At 42.1% G+C, this 17596-nt stretch overlaps 1 protein-coding gene across 4 annotated transcripts in view; it reads right to left on the bottom strand.

The window, feature by feature from the left end:
- Positions 1 to 4900: 4900 nt before the first annotated feature.
- Positions 4901 to 17596, bottom strand: part of LOC149352852 (transforming growth factor beta receptor type 3-like) — a 76274-nt gene continuing 63578 nt past the window's right edge. For all 4 annotated transcript variants that reach the window (XM_089582057.1, XM_089582058.1, XM_089582059.1 and 1 more), the window contains 3 exons: positions 14434 to 14584; positions 9489 to 9746; positions 4901 to 8121 (listed from right to left, as the gene is read on the bottom strand). In XM_089582057.1, the coding sequence (XP_089438183.1) occupies positions 8003 to 8121; positions 9489 to 9746; positions 14434 to 14584 (528 nt within the window). In that variant the 3' untranslated portion in view covers positions 4901 to 8002. The remainder of the gene's footprint in view (positions 8122 to 9488; positions 9747 to 14433; positions 14585 to 17596) is intronic.

Genomic DNA, 17596 nt, shown 5'->3' with positions numbered 1-17596 from the left:
CAATTAAGCAAACAAGGGAAGAGGATGAGGGGCTCGTTATAAATATGACAGAAGCCAACAGCCACAGAAACCAAGGGGCACAGGGGATTTTTTTTTTTTTTTTTATTTATTTAATTTGTGGTGTTGATCAATTTAGAATATTACTGAATACGTTATCGCTTAATGCTAATTGATTAGAAAAGCAGAAGAAAAAACAACCACATGCCACCGGTGGGATCCGAACCCACGACCTCCGAATTACGCGTCCGGTGCTCTACCTCTGAGCTACGGCGACGGCTGTCAAATCTTCTGCTTTCGGGGGTATTTATGTTTACAAGTAACCTAACCTTGAGAGTGTTCATCAGCGCCACCCACGTTCATAAGCGGCGGACGTGGAACGTCCTGAGTTACCGCAGGTGTGACGTAGAACGTCATCGAACGAAGAGGGTGGAAGCTGCGTGAAAACCCTCTTATGCTTCCTATGGCGTCAAGGCTGCCAGAACCGAGGCCCTCGTTAAGCAATTAAGCAAACAAGGGAAGAGGATGAGGGGCTCGTTATAAATATGACAGAAGCCAACAGCCACAGAAACCAAGGGGCACAGGGGATTTTTTTTTTTTTTTATTTATTTAATTTGTGGTGTTGATCAATTTAGAATATTACTGAATACGTTATCGCTTAATGCTAATTGATTAGAAAAGCAGAAGAAAAAACAACCACATGCCACCGGTGGGATCCGAACCCACGACCTCCGAATTACGCGTCCGGTGCTCTACCTCTGAGCTACGGCGACGGCTGTCAAATCTTCTGCTTTCGGGGGTATTTATGTTTACAAGTAACCTAACCTTGAGAGTGTTCATCAGCGCCACCCACGTTCATAAGCGGCGGACGTGGAACGTCCTGAGTTACCGCAGGTGTGACGTAGAACGTCATCGAACGAAGAGGGTGGAAGCTGCGTGAAAACCCTCTTATGCTTCCTATGGCGTCAAGGCTGCCAGAACCGAGGCCCTCGTTAAGCAATTAAGCAAACAAGGGAAGAGGATGAGGGGCTCGTTATAAATATGACAGAAGCCAACAGCCACAGAAACCAAGGGGCACAGGGGATTTTTTTTTTTTTATTTATTTAATTTGTGGTGTTGATCAATTTAGAATATTACTGAATACGTTATCGCTTAATGCTAATTGATTAGAAAAGCAGAAGAAAAAACAACCACATGCCACCGGTGGGATCCGAACCCACGACCTCCGAATTACGCGTCCGGTGCTCTACCTCTGAGCTACGGCGACGGCTGTCAAATCTTCTGCTTTCGGGGGTATTTATGTTTACAAGTAACCTAACCTTGAGAGTGTTCATCAGCGCCACCCACGTTCATAAGCGGCGGACGTGGAACGTCCTGAGTTACCGCAGGTGTGACGTAGAACGTCATCGAACGAAGAGGGTGGAAGCTGCGTGAAAACCCTCTTATGCTTCCTATGGCGTCAAGGCTGCCAGAACCGAGGCCCTCGTTAAGCAATTAAGCAAACAAGGGAAGAGGATGAGGGGCTCGTTATAAATATGACAGAAGCCAACAGCCACAGAAACCAAGGGGCACAGGGGATTTTTTTTTTTTTTTTTTATTTATTTAATTTGTGGTGTTGATCAATTTAGAATATTACTGAATACGTTATCGCTTAATGCTAATTGATTAGAAAAGCAGAAGAAAAAACAACCACATGCCACCGGTGGGATCCGAACCCACGACCTCCGAATTACGCGTCCGGTGCTCTACCTCTGAGCTACGGCGACGGCTGTCAAATCTTCTGCTTTCGGGGGTATTTATGTTTACAAGTAACCTAACCTTGAGAGTGTTCATCAGCGCCACCCACGTTCATAAGCGGCGGACGTGGAACGTCCTGAGTTACCGCAGGTGTGACGTAGAACGTCATCGAACGAAGAGGGTGGAAGCTGCGTGAAAACCCTCTTATGCTTCCTATGGCGTCAAGGCTGCCAGAACCGAGGCCCTCGTTAAGCAATTAAGCAAACAAGGGAAGAGGATGAGGGGCTCGTTATAAATATGACAGAAGCCAACAGCCACAGAAACCAAGGGGCACAGGGGATTTTTTTTTTTTTTTTTTTTTTTTTTTATTTATTTAATTTGTGGTGTTGATCAATTTAGAATATTACTGAATACGTTATCGCTTAATGCTAATTGATTAGAAAAGCAGAAGAAAAAACAACCACATGCCACCGGTGGGATCCGAACCCACGACCTCCGAATTACGCGTCCGGTGCTCTACCTCTGAGCTACGGCGACGGCTGTCAAATCTTCTGCTTTCGGGGGTATTTATGTTTACAAGTAACCTAACCTTGAGAGTGTTCATCAGCGCCACCCACGTTCATAAGCGGCGGACGTGGAACGTCCTGAGTTACCGCAGGTGTGACGTAGAACGTCATCGAACGAAGAGGGTGGAAGCTGCGTGAAAACCCTCTTATGCTTCCTATGGCGTCAAGGCTGCCAGAACCGAGGCCCTCGTTAAGCAATTAAGCAAACAAGGGAAGAGGATGAGGGGCTCGTTATAAATATGACAGAAGCCAACAGCCACAGAAACCAAGGGGCACAGGGGATTTTTTTTTTTTTTTTTATTTATTTAATTTGTGGTGTTGATCAATTTAGAATATTACTGAATACGTTATCGCTTAATGCTAATTGATTAGAAAAGCAGAAGAAAAAACAACCACATGCCACCGGTGGGATCCGAACCCACGACCTCCGAATTACGCGTCCGGTGCTCTACCTCTGAGCTACGGCGACGGCTGTCAAATCTTCTGCTTTCGGGGGTATTTATGTTTACAAGTAACCTAACCTTGAGAGTGTTCATCAGCGCCACCCACGTTCATAAGCGGCGGACGTGGAACGTCCTGAGTTACCGCAGGTGTGACGTAGAACGTCATCGAACGAAGAGGGTGGAAGCTGCGTGAAAACCCTCTTATGCTTCCTATGGCGTCAAGGCTGCCAGAACCGAGGCCCTCGTTAAGCAATTAAGCAAACAAGGGAAGAGGATGAGGGGCTCGTTATAAATATGACAGAAGCCAACAGCCACAGAAACCAAGGGGCACAGGGGATTTTTTTTTTTTTTTTTTATTTATTTAATTTGTGGTGTTGATCAATTTAGAATATTACTGAATACGTTATCGCTTAATGCTAATTGATTAGAAAAGCAGAAGAAAAAACAACCACATGCCACCGGTGGGATCCGAACCCACGACCTCCGAATTACGCGTCCGGTGCTCTACCTCTGAGCTACGGCGACGGCTGTCAAATCTTCTGCTTTCGGGGGTATTTATGTTTACAAGTAACCTAACCTTGAGAGTGTTCATCAGCGCCACCCACGTTCATAAGCGGCGGACGTGGAACGTCCTGAGTTACCGCAGGTGTGACGTAGAACGTCATCGAACGAAGAGGGTGGAAGCTGCGTGAAAACCCTCTTATGCTTCCTATGGCGTCAAGGCTGCCAGAACCGAGGCCCTCGTTAAGCAATTAAGCAAACAAGGGAAGAGGATGAGGGGCTCGTTATAAATATGACAGAAGCCAACAGCCACAGAAACCAAGGGGCACAGGGGATTTTTTTTTTTTTATTTATTTAATTTGTGGTGTTGATCAATTTAGAATATTACTGAATACGTTATCGCTTAATGCTAATTGATTAGAAAAGCAGAAGAAAAAACAACCACATGCCACCGGTGGGATCCGAACCCGTGGGTTCGGATCCCACCGGTGGCATGTGGTTGTTTTTTCTTCTGCTTTTCTAATCAATTAGCATTAAGCGATAACGTATTCAGTAATATTCTAAATTGATCAACACCACAAATTAAATAAATAAAAAAAAAAAAAAATCCCCTGTGCCCCTTGGTTTCTGTGGCTGTTGGCTTCTGTCATATTTATAACGAGCCCCTCATCCTCTTCCCTTGTTTGCTTAATTGCTTAACGAGGGCCTCGGTTCTGGCAGCCTTGACGCCATAGGAAGCATAAGAGGGTTTTCACGCAGCTTCCACCCTCTTCGTTCGATGACGTTCTACGTCACACCTGCGGTAACTCAGGACGTTCCACGTCCGCCGCTTATGAACGTGGGTGGCGCTGATGAACACTCTCAAGGTTAGGTTACTTGTAAACATAAATACCCCCGAAAGCAGAAGATTTGACAGCCGTCGCCGTAGCTCAGAGGTAGAGCACCGGACGCGTAATTCGGAGGTCGTGGGTTCGGATCCCACCGGTGGCATGTGGTTGTTTTTTCTTCTGCTTTTCTAATCAATTAGCATTAAGCGATAACGTATTCAGTAATATTCTAAATTGATCAACACCACAAATTAAATAAATAAAAAAAAAAAATCCCCTGTGCCCCTTGGTTTCTGTGGCTGTTGGCTTCTGTCATATTTATAACGAGCCCCTCATCCTCTTCCCTTGTTTGCTTAATTGCTTAACGAGGGCCTCGGTTCTGGCAGCCTTGACGCCATAGGAAGCATAAGAGGGTTTTCACGCAGCTTCCACCCTCTTCGTTCGATGACGTTCTACGTCACACCTGCGGTAACTCAGGACGTTCCACGTCCGCCGCTTATGAACGTGGGTGGCGCTGATGAACACTCTCAAGGTTAGGTTACTTGTAAACATAAATACCCCCGAAAGCAGAAGATTTGACAGCCGTCGCCGTAGCTCAGAGGTAGAGCACCGGACGCGTAATTCGGAGGTCGTGGGTTCGGATCCCACCGGTGGCATGTGGTTGTTTTTTCTTCTGCTTTTCTAATCAATTAGCATTAAGCGATAACGTATTCAGTAATATTCTAAATTGATCAACACCACAAATTAAATAAATAAAAAAAAAAAAATCCCCTGTGCCCCTTGGTTTCTGTGGCTGTTGGCTTCTGTCATATTTATAACGAGCCCCTCATCCTCTTCCCTTGTTTGCTTAATTCTCTGTGAAGTTGTTTTTCAAAAGAAAGCCATGCGCCAATCTTTTGTGACTCTCGTTAAACTTGACAAAGACTGTTTCGTGACAAATTACGGCACAGTAATACCATGCAGTAAAACGAAACTAAGGGGACTAGTGAGAGTTTTACTACAATGATTATCCGACAACAAGTAATCGCACAGCTTTCAAGAAGTAAAAACAATGTTTCTATACATTCCAGTGCACCCTATCATGTCATAGTGAGGTTTATTGCACAATAGTTATTGCAACACTGGCTGAAGCTTGCATGTATACTGCCTATACACACTAATCTGAAGATATATAGGCGAAGCAGGATCAGATGAAGTCACAAGTAGAAAGTTCACTATACAATGTCTTATGAAATACCACTGGCATGAAGGCTGCGGGTTTGATCCCAGCCACACCAGCCATATTTCAATAGAGGCAAAATACAAAAACACCCGCGTGATGTGCGATGTTAGTGCACATAAAAGAACCCCAGGTGGTCTAAATCAGTCCAAAGCTCTCCACTACGGTGTCCATCATAGCCCATGTGTCACTTCGAGACATTATTAATCCCCACAATTCACTAGTCCCTAGCATAGTAATTAATGCTGTAGTCATGTGGATACTTTTATAACCTGAATATTTACTTGTGGACAACTACAGGGTGATTTTCTTGATGTTTACGAGTTTTTATTTTCAAAAACTTAGAAAACATCAGTGCAGTCTCTGCTGGTGGAGAGCTCTAAAATTTGATGATTAATTAACTAAAACTAACTAATCTACTTTTTTATTTCTGACTTTAGGCAGCAAGATTATATTTACGAAACTGAAGGCCATCAACATTGAAGGTGAGCCCAGTTAAAATTTTCTGTATCAGCAACGTGGTTCAAAATATTGAATGTCAAAATTAAGCTCTTCAAAGTTTGCTGAGTTGGCTTTCCTGCATTGCATATTTATAAAATGCTGTCACTGCATGTAATCGTCGTCATAAAATACACAAAATGTGTTTGTATTTTATGCATTACAAACGCGAGAGACTATATTTTATAAGTGCTCAACATAGGAAAGCCAACTAAAGCAGCTTTCAGATGCATATTTTTGACATTCGATACTTGGAACCCCACTGCCAATAAAGAAAATACAAAAACTGCGCTCACCTTTGATTTTGATGGCCTTCAATTTCACAATATAATATCCCCCCCCCCCAAAAATAAATAAATAAAAATACAAATCTTTTTTGTTAATTTGAGTTAATTAAGTGTCTAATTATTAAGCTCTACCATGTACATAATGCCTGCCTTGCTGTACAATCGACCTGCACAGACCAGTGACGTATTTCTCACAGTTTTTAAAATAAAAATCTGTAAACGTTAAAAAAAAAATCACATGGTATATCGACTACAAGCAAAAGTAGCAATGCATGTTGCAGCAGTGTTGAATGTTGCACAATACTCATTCCACTCTACTGCACATTAACCACAGAAGTGTGTCTCACGCAAGTTTATAGTCCCACAGATAACACAGTTTCTGCAGTAGCCACTTGACTCATATTGGAATGCGATTTTTGTATTTAAAGCAAAAAAAAAGAAGAACCTTGTTGTCACAGAAGCCTGCTTTGGAAGTGCATCGTATGCTTTTGATGGTTATACTGCATTTGAATGCGGATATATTTATAGTGAACAGACAAAAACTTTGGTTGAGGTCTTTTTTGAGAAACAGTTCACTGAAGAAAAATTTAGCAAATAATCTTGGCTGAGAACTTGGCGCTAAGCTGTTGGCATGTATCAGAAAGCCATCTAATATTAAGCAGCAAGCACATCTGAAAATTGCCAAAGGAGCATGAAGAATACCATAAGTCCCTTCTAGACATGTATCAGTGTAATGAAATATGTGGCCAAAAGGTACAGAAATTATGAGATTAATAATGCAATAAACTGAGTGCCAACCTCAACAATCTGCTCACAAAATTGGTCATATAATTAGCATTCTTATTTAAATGCTCCCTGGTGTGCAAACCATGAATATGTCAGGACAAGTGATTTCACAATGTCATGCTTCACAACATAAAGCATTAGCAATGCACACATACAGCATCATAAAACTTTACAATCAGTTCAGTTCACCAAGCTGATGATGATTAAGTACAATGACAACAGTGTCAGGTACCGTATTTTCTGGTGTATAAGACGCGGCTTTTTTTCGAAAATCTTGCTGGTGCGTCCTATACAAGGGTGCGTCTTATATGCGAATTTTTCATCTTTTTTTTTTTTGAGAGTTCATCGATTACTCCGATTCATGCTCAAGCTTTTTTCACCTAAAAAATATCACTACCAATAACGCGGTTGTAATACTTCAATACCGGGATTGCCGTGCGTGACATTCTAGGTGATCTTTATCATGAAACGGCGGGGATGACGACTTCCGGGATCACAAACGTGCGGCTGTTTTGGGGGCCCCAAGCAAAAGTAATGAGAAGCGCCAAAAGATGGTGACAATCGCGCTTCTCCCCATTGTCAAGACAAGCCGGCGTTCTTTTTTAGTCACCCTTTGCAACTTTTTTTGCTCCGTGTACGTAGTGCATGTTTCAGCCGAGTTGCTTGCAGAAATGGGTGAACCTTTTGATAGCGCATCTGAAGATGAAGACTTCGAAGGTTTCAAGTAGAAATAAAATGTTGTTATGGGCATATGGGGAGCTGTATCGTTTTTTCTTTCTTTTTTGCTAAAACGTGGACGGGTATGGCATGAGTGTTGCCTTTTTCGATCACTTAGCGTTGCTTAAGAATTGCTCACAGGTACGGTGCATTTCGCGATAGTCGCGCAAGCGTGTTTAATTAAGCCTCACTAGCCTAACTGGGTAAACTGGGGTGCGTCTTATACACGGGTGCGTCTTATATACGAATTTTTTCAGTGACAGCTTGCATATAGGGCAGGTGCATCTTATACAAGGGTGCGTCTTATACACCGGAAAATACGGTATGTGTGTGACATGCCCCATCTGTTCTGTGGCTCACACATGCAGCCTAATGCAGTGCACAAGCAGGCTTGGTTGGAACACCATGCTCAACTGCATACTCTTCAAAGCTGCTCTCTGCTGGAGCTGCCAGTAGCAGGCTGCGCTGGCTGGACACCACGAGGTCGCTGGCAGCAGGAATGCACCTGAGCGGCACGCTGCTGTTGGGCATTCAGCTGCTGAGCTGTATGTGATGGCCAGCAGCGGAAGAAAAAAAAGAAGAAAGGAAAAATGATGATGCTTGTTGCTGTCACTGCACCCTCTTGGTTATCTGTTGTCTCTCTCGCTGTTTGGTTTCAATCAACTCTCACTAAGCATGTGCATTACGTAGGATGGCAAGGATAATTCCAGAATGCATAAAAACCATTGTATGTTCAGTTTGGGTGAAGACCATTAATACATACAAGGACATGGCACATCAAAAGAACACACATGCTGAAAATATCTGGCTCCAAGAAAGCTTGGGTGTGGGTATAACGAAAGAGGACAGTGGTGCTTTCCTCATAATGATGACAAGCGGAAACAACACTGGAAACATTATACAATTTCAAAATAATTACCTTAACAATTGCAGCAGAAACGTTACAAGCCAAGTCAGTATTAAGTGAAATAATAATGGTATGAGTGATATAATTTGTATCTGTACCGACGTGTCATCAATGCATCACTATACTTCCATTTAAATGCAATAAGACCAGCTGTCTGAATTACTAGCTACCAGACCTTTAAACATCAGCTACAGACGGTAACTGAAATTACAGGTTTGTCACAGACACTTCACAGTCGCTCTTAGTTGGTACCTAAGACAGTGACTATTCACTGCATCACATTGAGCATTGAGCACTCCCAATTCTCACAGGTTGCTTTCCCTCTGCTTGTGCTCATTACAGCTTGGTAAATGGGGGCCACACAGTGAATGTCTATTCTCAAGTGTTCACACCACAGTGTACAAGTAAACGTGTTCTGCTCAGTGCTAAAGCATGTGCGCATCAAAACAGCATCAAAGAGCATCAGCTGCCAGGTGTGAATGGCCAATTCCTGCACCTGCCAAGTGTGATATACTTTTTTTTTAATGCATTACAGGTTATATCGCTAACCCTGTGCTGTCTTTAGCCCACCATGGGACATGGCATCTTTGAGTCGCTACAAAGCATCTCATTCAAATTTTTATTTTGTACCAGTAGATGATGATGATGATGAAAATATTTAGTGTTGTATGATTAGAGGGTCAGGACGAGGACGGTGGTGTCTTGGCCCGAGACTCCATCGGCATAAGCTGCTGCCCTTGCTCATTCGATAAGCTGATGCTGACGTTCTTCGTCCAAACTAGACAGTGTTGCCTCCCACCCCTCCCGCATTGGCTGAGTTATAATACTGACGATTTTTTTGGCAGGCCCATACCATATGGTACAGGTCTGCCTTCAGTAGAGTACTACAAAATATACTTCGTAGTCATAGTCACTTCTAAGAAGCATCACAGACATGCCACATGCAGACTTGATAAAAAAAGAAAAGCAAAGTGCACCAAAGCAGGACAGGACAGGTACTCACTGGTGCGTGTGTGGATGTACCATATGGTAGCCACCAGAGCCATTCCAATGGCAAAGGAGAAGATTGCAATGCCAACAACTGCCTCCATCATAACACCAACAAAGACAGTGGGCTGCTGCTGCTGCTCTCCCTGTCTGTCTGGCCAAGTGTGTCTCTCCTCTGGTAGCTGACTGACTTGTGATGAATTTTCTGGCACACCTAGACTGCCTAAGGGCAGTGACAGTTGCTCCTCAAGGGCCTTGTGCTTTGGTAGAAGGCCTGCATTACGGAACAGCCAAGCCAAAAATCATTCATTCGAAACACAGGGAAGCACAACTTACACACATTTTAACTGCACATTTGGCAACCTGTAAATGTGTACCATCACAGACAAATGAAATGTGACCACACCATTATAAATGTCACCACAAAAGTAGAAATGTTTTGGCTGAAGGAGGTTAAATAGTAGAGTGGTTCACATTGAAATTATGGTAGTTATCAACCCTTTTCATTACTACATTAAGCAGTGGTATTAACATACCTCTATCAACCAAAATCTAAACATCTGTGTGTTTGCATTTTTGTCTGTCCACAACAGTAACAGAACAGATAAAGTGTTCTACAAAAATATCACAGGCTTTTGGCAAGTTTCAAATTACAGAATACAATCCGTAGCACCATTCACAATTTGCAATAAGCTAATAAAAGTCATACTACCATCGCCATGAAAAACTGAATCAACTTAAATTTGAGCACTTGGATTGTAGTCCAGAGCTGCCCGTCTCCGAATTGACTTTTTAAAGTGACTGGTGGCTCAATTCAACTTGAACCATTCCCCAGGTTTCTTTCTTTATTATTTAGATGCAATTTCAGAAAACACTGGTATCCTTTATTAGTGTCAACTACTCCTCTTATAACAGTATAATGAGTGTATAAAACAATTTAATAATGTCAAAAAATAAAGTTGAGTTCCATCCAATCTCCCCACAAAAATGAAGTCTCTGTACACAATGTACCATCAGTGACAAATGAAATCCGAGCAGAACAACTGGTATGTAAACAAGAAATTATAACATATTAGTTGCGGAAGCGGAAATACAAGCGAGTTCCATTAACACTTTCAAAATTAGTCATCGCATTGTCAAAGTGGAAATTAACTGCTCTCGTATTCAGTCTCCCTCAACTTAGGTCTTGTCACCTCGCTGTTTTGCACTTCTTATTTGATACTGCTGGTACATGTCACACATACCATACACAATATATACTGAGTCATGACATACACAGATGCGCAGATAACACCTGGTTCATTGGTTTGAGAATAATGCAAACACCAAAACCAGTTCATGGTTTCATTGATTCGGTTACTTTATTCACTAAAAATACGTAGGCTGCTGGATAAATTGTCAACGTGGAGTGGAGTTTTTTTTCTGTTCACATCAGCACTTTTTAGAGCTACCCTGCAAGTCAAAAGTTTCTAGTTCCACAAAATTCTGTTTTGTTTGTTTTATCATGCTCTTTGATTCATAAACTGCTGCCACCTCACCTTATTTGTTACTCATGCGAGCCACAACCATGTTTCTCTGGAATCATCATGACCACACATATTGGCTTCTATGATGTTCAAGATTGCTGCTGGTGTTTTAGCAGCTTAATCTCGAAAGTTCACAGCCAGAATTAAATAGAGTGCAGCTGAAAGGGACGAGCAGTTCAAGTTTGACTTACACTGAGTACGCTGGTTGCTAGTTTGAGTTCTGTATTGGCCTGACTGTCTGTAGCCTGCGATTGTGCTTGCCGTCACAACCATGTGACACTACTTTTACAACGCCTAGTAATTATCTGACAAGAATTTCTTCAGCTCATTTATAGCACTATAACCCAAGCAGAAATTATGGTAATCACAGCGATTTCATTCATTTCATGGGTCCTGTGATAGCTGATGAGCTCAGAATAAATAAATAGAATAGAATAGAATAGAATATAAATAGTATTCGAATATCTGAGTATATGCCAGGTGTTTAAAGGAATACTGAGGACGAACTGAAGTTGGCCTGTACGGACAGGGTACCGTGTTTTAATCACAAAATGCCTATCCTCATCAAAAACAGAGCTTTTATAAGCTAGAAAAGACAAAAAGAAAATGAAATGCAGCTGTTGCCATCACCGGCCAACTTCCCAAATAAAAGCTGCGCATCGGCATCAGTTTTTGAGTGTTGATACCACAGGCTATGCTACACCACTATTTACATCAAAATGGTGCCAACACATCCTTTTTGGTAACAACAACATCAATAATTTGAATTAACTGGCGGGAAGATGTTTAAATCCAATTTTCTCATTGATAAATGTCTCTTTTGCTGCTGGACAAATGTCAACATAGCCAGAAAGTCAGGGAATCAGTTTTTACTGAGAACAATATTTTAATGAAGTTGTCTTAAGTGTCCCTTTACCCGTTAAAAAAATTTCAAAATATAAGGTGGCTAAATTAGAAAGAAAGTGTTTTCAGGAACATAGCCTGGTGGCTAGGACCAATGGCAAGTCGTAGGCACCAAAACAATACCACATCAGGTTTTGAAACAAAACAAAACAAAAAAATTGTCTTCTAAAGCACTGCACATGAAAAAAATATGATGCTTTTTCCGTGCACAGCCAAAACAAAGAGCATGCGGTGCGCAGAAAATTCAGTGCAAATGCAATGCCCACTGGTGATGTGTTGCAATCAGACTTGTACGTAACACCTTACAAGTAACTGATTTACTTGTAATAAATTACATTTCCTTCAAACTGTGTAATGCACTGATTACTTTTTGTAAGGCTAGAAAGAAAACTGTGATACTCCGACCAAATTCTCATATTTCTGCCGAAATGTTCACGTTCCAATCTTTGTAAGGTGCAACAATCTTGGTAATCGAATAATTTTTTCATTACATTTCTTTTTTTTAACAGGTTTTAAGCAGAGGTACAACTTTGAGAACATGAATTCGATGGCAAGCATGAGTACAGCAGGAAATTCCCTCATGCTAGAGTAGACAGCAGTAGAGCTGTGGGGAAGGCACGCACACGAGGATGTCTGCACATGCAAGCCCTGCATCTGACCAGCCCCGTGTTCTGCGCACAGCATTTCTTATTTCACCACTACGGCACAATCGAATGTCTTGTTTGGTGAGCTTGGGCTTTGTAACTTAGAAGTGGTGTTGCAAGATCTCCAGATGTTAGCAACACACTTCCCTCTCACGCATATATCACGATACTCTTCACTGTCGCTACTGATGTGTTTACAAGGAAACGCAGAAGAAATGCCGATGACAACTTTGAAAAACAACTGCAGGGGAATATACCAACATATATATTGCAACCACCAGTAGAACAAGCAAGCCGCACTACCACACTCTTGAGGTGGTGTGGCTTTTTCTCTCGCTGATTTTCTCTCACTGCAGGGCTTTAGGGAACGCTTTTTTCTTCATTTCAAGAACTGAAATAGCACTGTCTTGTTTATGGCTATGAACTCACCATTGGCCTTGACCACCAGACTGCTAATTAATTGTTAACAATTAAATTTTAGTTAATTAGCATGATGATTAGCATGGTTTTCAGAATTTGCAATGTCCATTACAGCTGAGAGTTTGTTTCTGAAAAAAATGTTCTTTCTTTAAAAAAAAAATCACTCTATTTTTAGGAATTTTTGAAAGTGTTTGCTGAAATGCATGGTATAATGGCCCAGAATGGATCTGGCGAAATTCTGAATTCATATACATAAGTCATATATGTAAACATATATATTTTTTTTTGGGGGGGGGGGGGGAATAAAATAATTCACACGAGCTCAAAACAACATTCACAATGTTCCATTTTCTATCGAAGTGCAGGGAAACTGCACAGCTTAGATGTTGCACAATGACACATACTTTGTAAAGGCAAACAAAAGTCGCAAGAGATATGGCAGCTTAGATTTATTCACACGAAGATATGACCAATGCTAGAATGCAGCTCAATGCAGACATTTCTTTTGTCACATTTGTTTCCAATTTTTGTTTGTACATGCATTAAGTACAGTGCAGAGAAGCCAACCTGATACATTTAAATCATCTGGCTCATAATGACAGGTGGGGACTATGTATTCCTCTTCCACACCATTAAAACTTGTCTGATCCACAGACTTGGGCCACGAATCCAACAAAAATTACTCATGCCCTTTTCTCTTTGTAGGCTAGAGTATTGAAGAAAATTTCAATTGTGAACTGTTCATAAAAAAGCCAGTTTCTCAGTAAATATAAGCATCCCAAATAAATTTTTTAATCACCTTAATTTTGTAACTAAGATATCCAAAAAAAAAAAGATGGTCCAGAAGGTGCACAACCTGAAAAACATACCACGCTTGTAGGTAACTGAAATGCCTAATGGCCTAGGGCAACAGACATACACTGAACTTATTAGCAACTTTTAAGATAATATTATGCTCGTCATCTTATAAGGGAGGCTGTATCCTATATCTTGAAATCTGACCTTTCAATGCATTGCTTCAGTGGATTATTTGTCAGCACTATGCTCTAAAACATGGGACACTCCATTTGCCTGGGAAGCAAAATGTGTGTTGCCTGAAACATACTAAGCTGCTAATAAATGAGAGAGAACATACAAAAGGTAGTAAATTCCATTTACATAACTTGGCAGAAATACATGCAGCATTACTCAAAAATGTGTGCAGCAACAACTAATGAAAAATGTGAATAAACAAGTCGGCCAATCCAAAATGACTGCAGTAGTACTAAAAAGTGGCCAAGGTAGTTTACTGATGCTAAACAAATGCCAGAAAAGGTAAGAAGTCAACAAGGAAATATTAAGGGTATGAGAATGACTATAGTGTTCACAGCCTCCTCTTTTTCAACCTTTGCTATCTTTCATCATGCTATGCACACATCACTGAGCTCACAGACATTACTACAGTTGAAACAATAGAAGAGCCACATACGATTCAGCAAGCCATCCACAGCATGTCCAGACATTGCATCCCTAAGGAGCACTACAGGTCCCAGAACTGCCACTGCAGCAAGTCTGCTCTCAAGTGACTTTGATGCCTGGGAACCCTCGTGGTGCTCACATTGGTAGGAAGGGTCTTGACACTGCAGATAATCAGGCAAGCAAATGTGCAACATATAGCGCTCCCTAAATACTAATGCCTTGTTACACACCAGAGCCCAATTAGTCACTGACACAATCCACCTTTTTCACAAGGCTGTTCTGCATATGCATGCCTTTTCTCCTCTAGCTTCATTGGTTGAACATGAAATCACCTGCTCCTACTGCGCATGTGCAATTCATGTGAGTGACAGGTGCATGTGACAGATGGCGGCAGCTGTCAAGCACACACCTGCTGCTTCATAGGCGAAGCTGGCTCCTTGTGGAAACAGATCGCGCCTCCCACGTGCGTTTGCTTTCAACCAGTAACAGACGAATTTTCGCCACTCCCCAGAGGGCGCAAAGCTTGTGAATAAGGCTGACTACGAGCGAGATGACTGAAGCTCAGAGGCTCATGGACACACATTAACTTGAAAGTATGGCTTTCAAAACTAAGCAGAAATTACTTTATTACATTTTCAAATGAGCCAGCTATGTCCACATACTTTCCATTTTTTAAAAAAATCAATGCTACACTGAACTAGACACCCACCTACTAACGAGATGAGCTGCATTGACCAATGCTTACAATCCTTGTCATACCAGTATCATAGACTACCATCAAAGGAGTTCTTTTTTTTTTTTTGCAAAAGCTAGCACTCTATTGCAGAACACACTTTTTACTGCCCCAAGTTCATTTTGAATAAAATGAAAGTTATATTTCAGAGCATGCTGCTCAATGAAGGACAAGCATGCCAGTTTTTGGTGCTGCACTGCATTTGCCAGCACAAGAAAGGAACACAGTCTGACAGCAAGACCTTAGCATGAATACAAATTCTGCCATTTACACTATGAGATCTAAAGTAGATGCCAGAAAACAAACCATAGCATGGCTGACATATCACAAGCCCCTAATGAGTTCGATCAATTCTTTTTTCTATACGTAAACATACTCTTTTAAGCTGCTAAGCAAACAAAAATTTCATGATATTAACATTTGCTTTGAAACATTTTGTTGGTTTCTCTATACGCTAGCCTTAACTGTCAAGGCAAGCAGCAGACGATCCTGGAATACACATTTGTTTTTGTTGCACAGCACAGAACTGGGTGATGTGCCTGAAAAATTCAACCTCAGTCAGTTCTACATTTTCTTTGATTACAGGGAAAAATGAAGGGTTTGTTAAGAATGAAAACCAAAAACCGAACAATTATTAGAACCGAAAAGAATATTGGGCAAACCTACTGTTTTTTTTTAACTGCACCAAGGAAGTGATTCTCATTTGTTTGTTTAGATTGTAAACAAAGTGGAAAAAAGCAGCAGAAAAGACAACACACCACCAGGGGGGCCAATCTCAAGGCATCTGCATGTCATATACATAGAAGTGAGCTATGTCAGCAGCCCTTCTTCCTTTTACTTTTGCAGGTACATATATGCATGGGTATGCACCCCATAACCCTTAGACTGAGGGTGTTAAATGCCCTTTTTAACTGGTTGTGAATGTTTTATGTCTGCTACTATGGTTAAGAGTGGCACTTCCCCAATCTTTTGTCATTAACACAGAATAAAAAAGAACCAACAAAACGTCATGCCCTTGGCTTACTTAAAGCACAATGTTCAAAATGCATCTACCACTACTTCAAAGTGCACTTACGGTATCTAACATTTGTTTTTCCTCAAACTATAACATGCTTCCAATGTCTCATCACACAAGACGAACGTAATCCACACCCTTGAGGCTGTTCAAAACTGTACGTCATATTTCACTCTCTGCTGTTGCATAACTGACATTAGAGTGGAAATGACCTCAAGTTATGCATGCTTACAGGCGCCAAGCACTTTCATGCAGGCATAACACACTTTTTCCTTAGTGCACAAAACAATTCGCACTCATCAACTGTCCATACTGCCACTTGCCCAACCATAATTTGTGCTGCACTGCCAACATAATAAATAGTTGCGATAGCAGTGCCAGTGGCAATTGGTGAAAATACTGGCGTTGTCTATGTGAAACCTCGGAGAGTGACGCTCCCGCCTCCCCAGAGATATCACCCTTGATCCACCTCCCCACCACACCCCCCTAGACAGGAAGCTGCCCACCTACTCACCGCCACCCTTGATTTACCTTGAGACCCCTTAAAAGTATACACAGGGACACCTAATTTCATTAATGTGATAGCATTCGAAACTTTTGATGCCTTTGCAGGAAATGACAGGTGAGTCTTGTGAGACTCAGGTTGCTTGCTCTTCCTGAGCAGTGCTCCCAAGTTCTCCCTGTACACCACCAGCCACGGTGGTGTGCAGGAAGGCAGGTGGAGGCTCCACACAGACGAACCTGGTCTGGTGACATCACCTCCCTTTAGCCAATGGGCTTTCTCCGGTCTGGTGACGTCACGTCCCTCCAGCCAATGGGATTTCTGCGCACTGGTGATGTCAGTGCCCGCCAGCCAATCGGGATTTTTCTGGACAGTGTCTGACTGCCGGCTTTTCACTCCGTTCAAGCTTCTATGCTACTACGTAATAATCTAAAGGTAATGCCATTTTTTCTCTCCTCCTCCTGCGCTGCCGCTCACTTTCTCCTCTTTTGAGCGTGGCTCCCCCTACACAGTGTTGAATAGCAGACACTCTCCAGGAGTCGTCGTGCAACATATTGCAACGTATCACATCGGTGCTTGCACACACCATTCGTGCTGTTCAGCAGTGTGGTTGGGGAAGGAGGAAGCAACAAAACAAGCAAGAAAAAAGCGTGGAAAACGTGACGCCATCGGCCAATGGGAGGATCAAACACTTAGGGAATGTGCAGGGAAGGAGACAGGCTGCATTCTTCAAAGGTTGGTGCTACATTTAATTCATTGAAAAGCTTTACCTAATCCATCCCCACCCACCTTCACCCTCCAGAAGCGCTATTCACCACCTACCGACCAAACTATACTCTCCAGAAGCACCACCTACCATCAACCCACCAGAAGCTCACGCAACAGTGGAACAAAAAAGCAATGACAAAACTGAATTCAAAGAC

Source organism: Amblyomma mixtum, chromosome 3 (assembly GCF_055824585.1).
Source record: "Amblyomma mixtum isolate Tamu chromosome 3, ASM5582458v1, whole genome shotgun sequence".
In the NCBI taxonomy this organism is placed as follows: Eukaryota; Metazoa; Arthropoda; class Arachnida; order Ixodida; family Ixodidae; genus Amblyomma; species Amblyomma mixtum.
The sequence above is the reverse complement of the archived record's forward strand: the minus strand, read 5'-3'. Positions and strand labels throughout refer to the sequence as shown.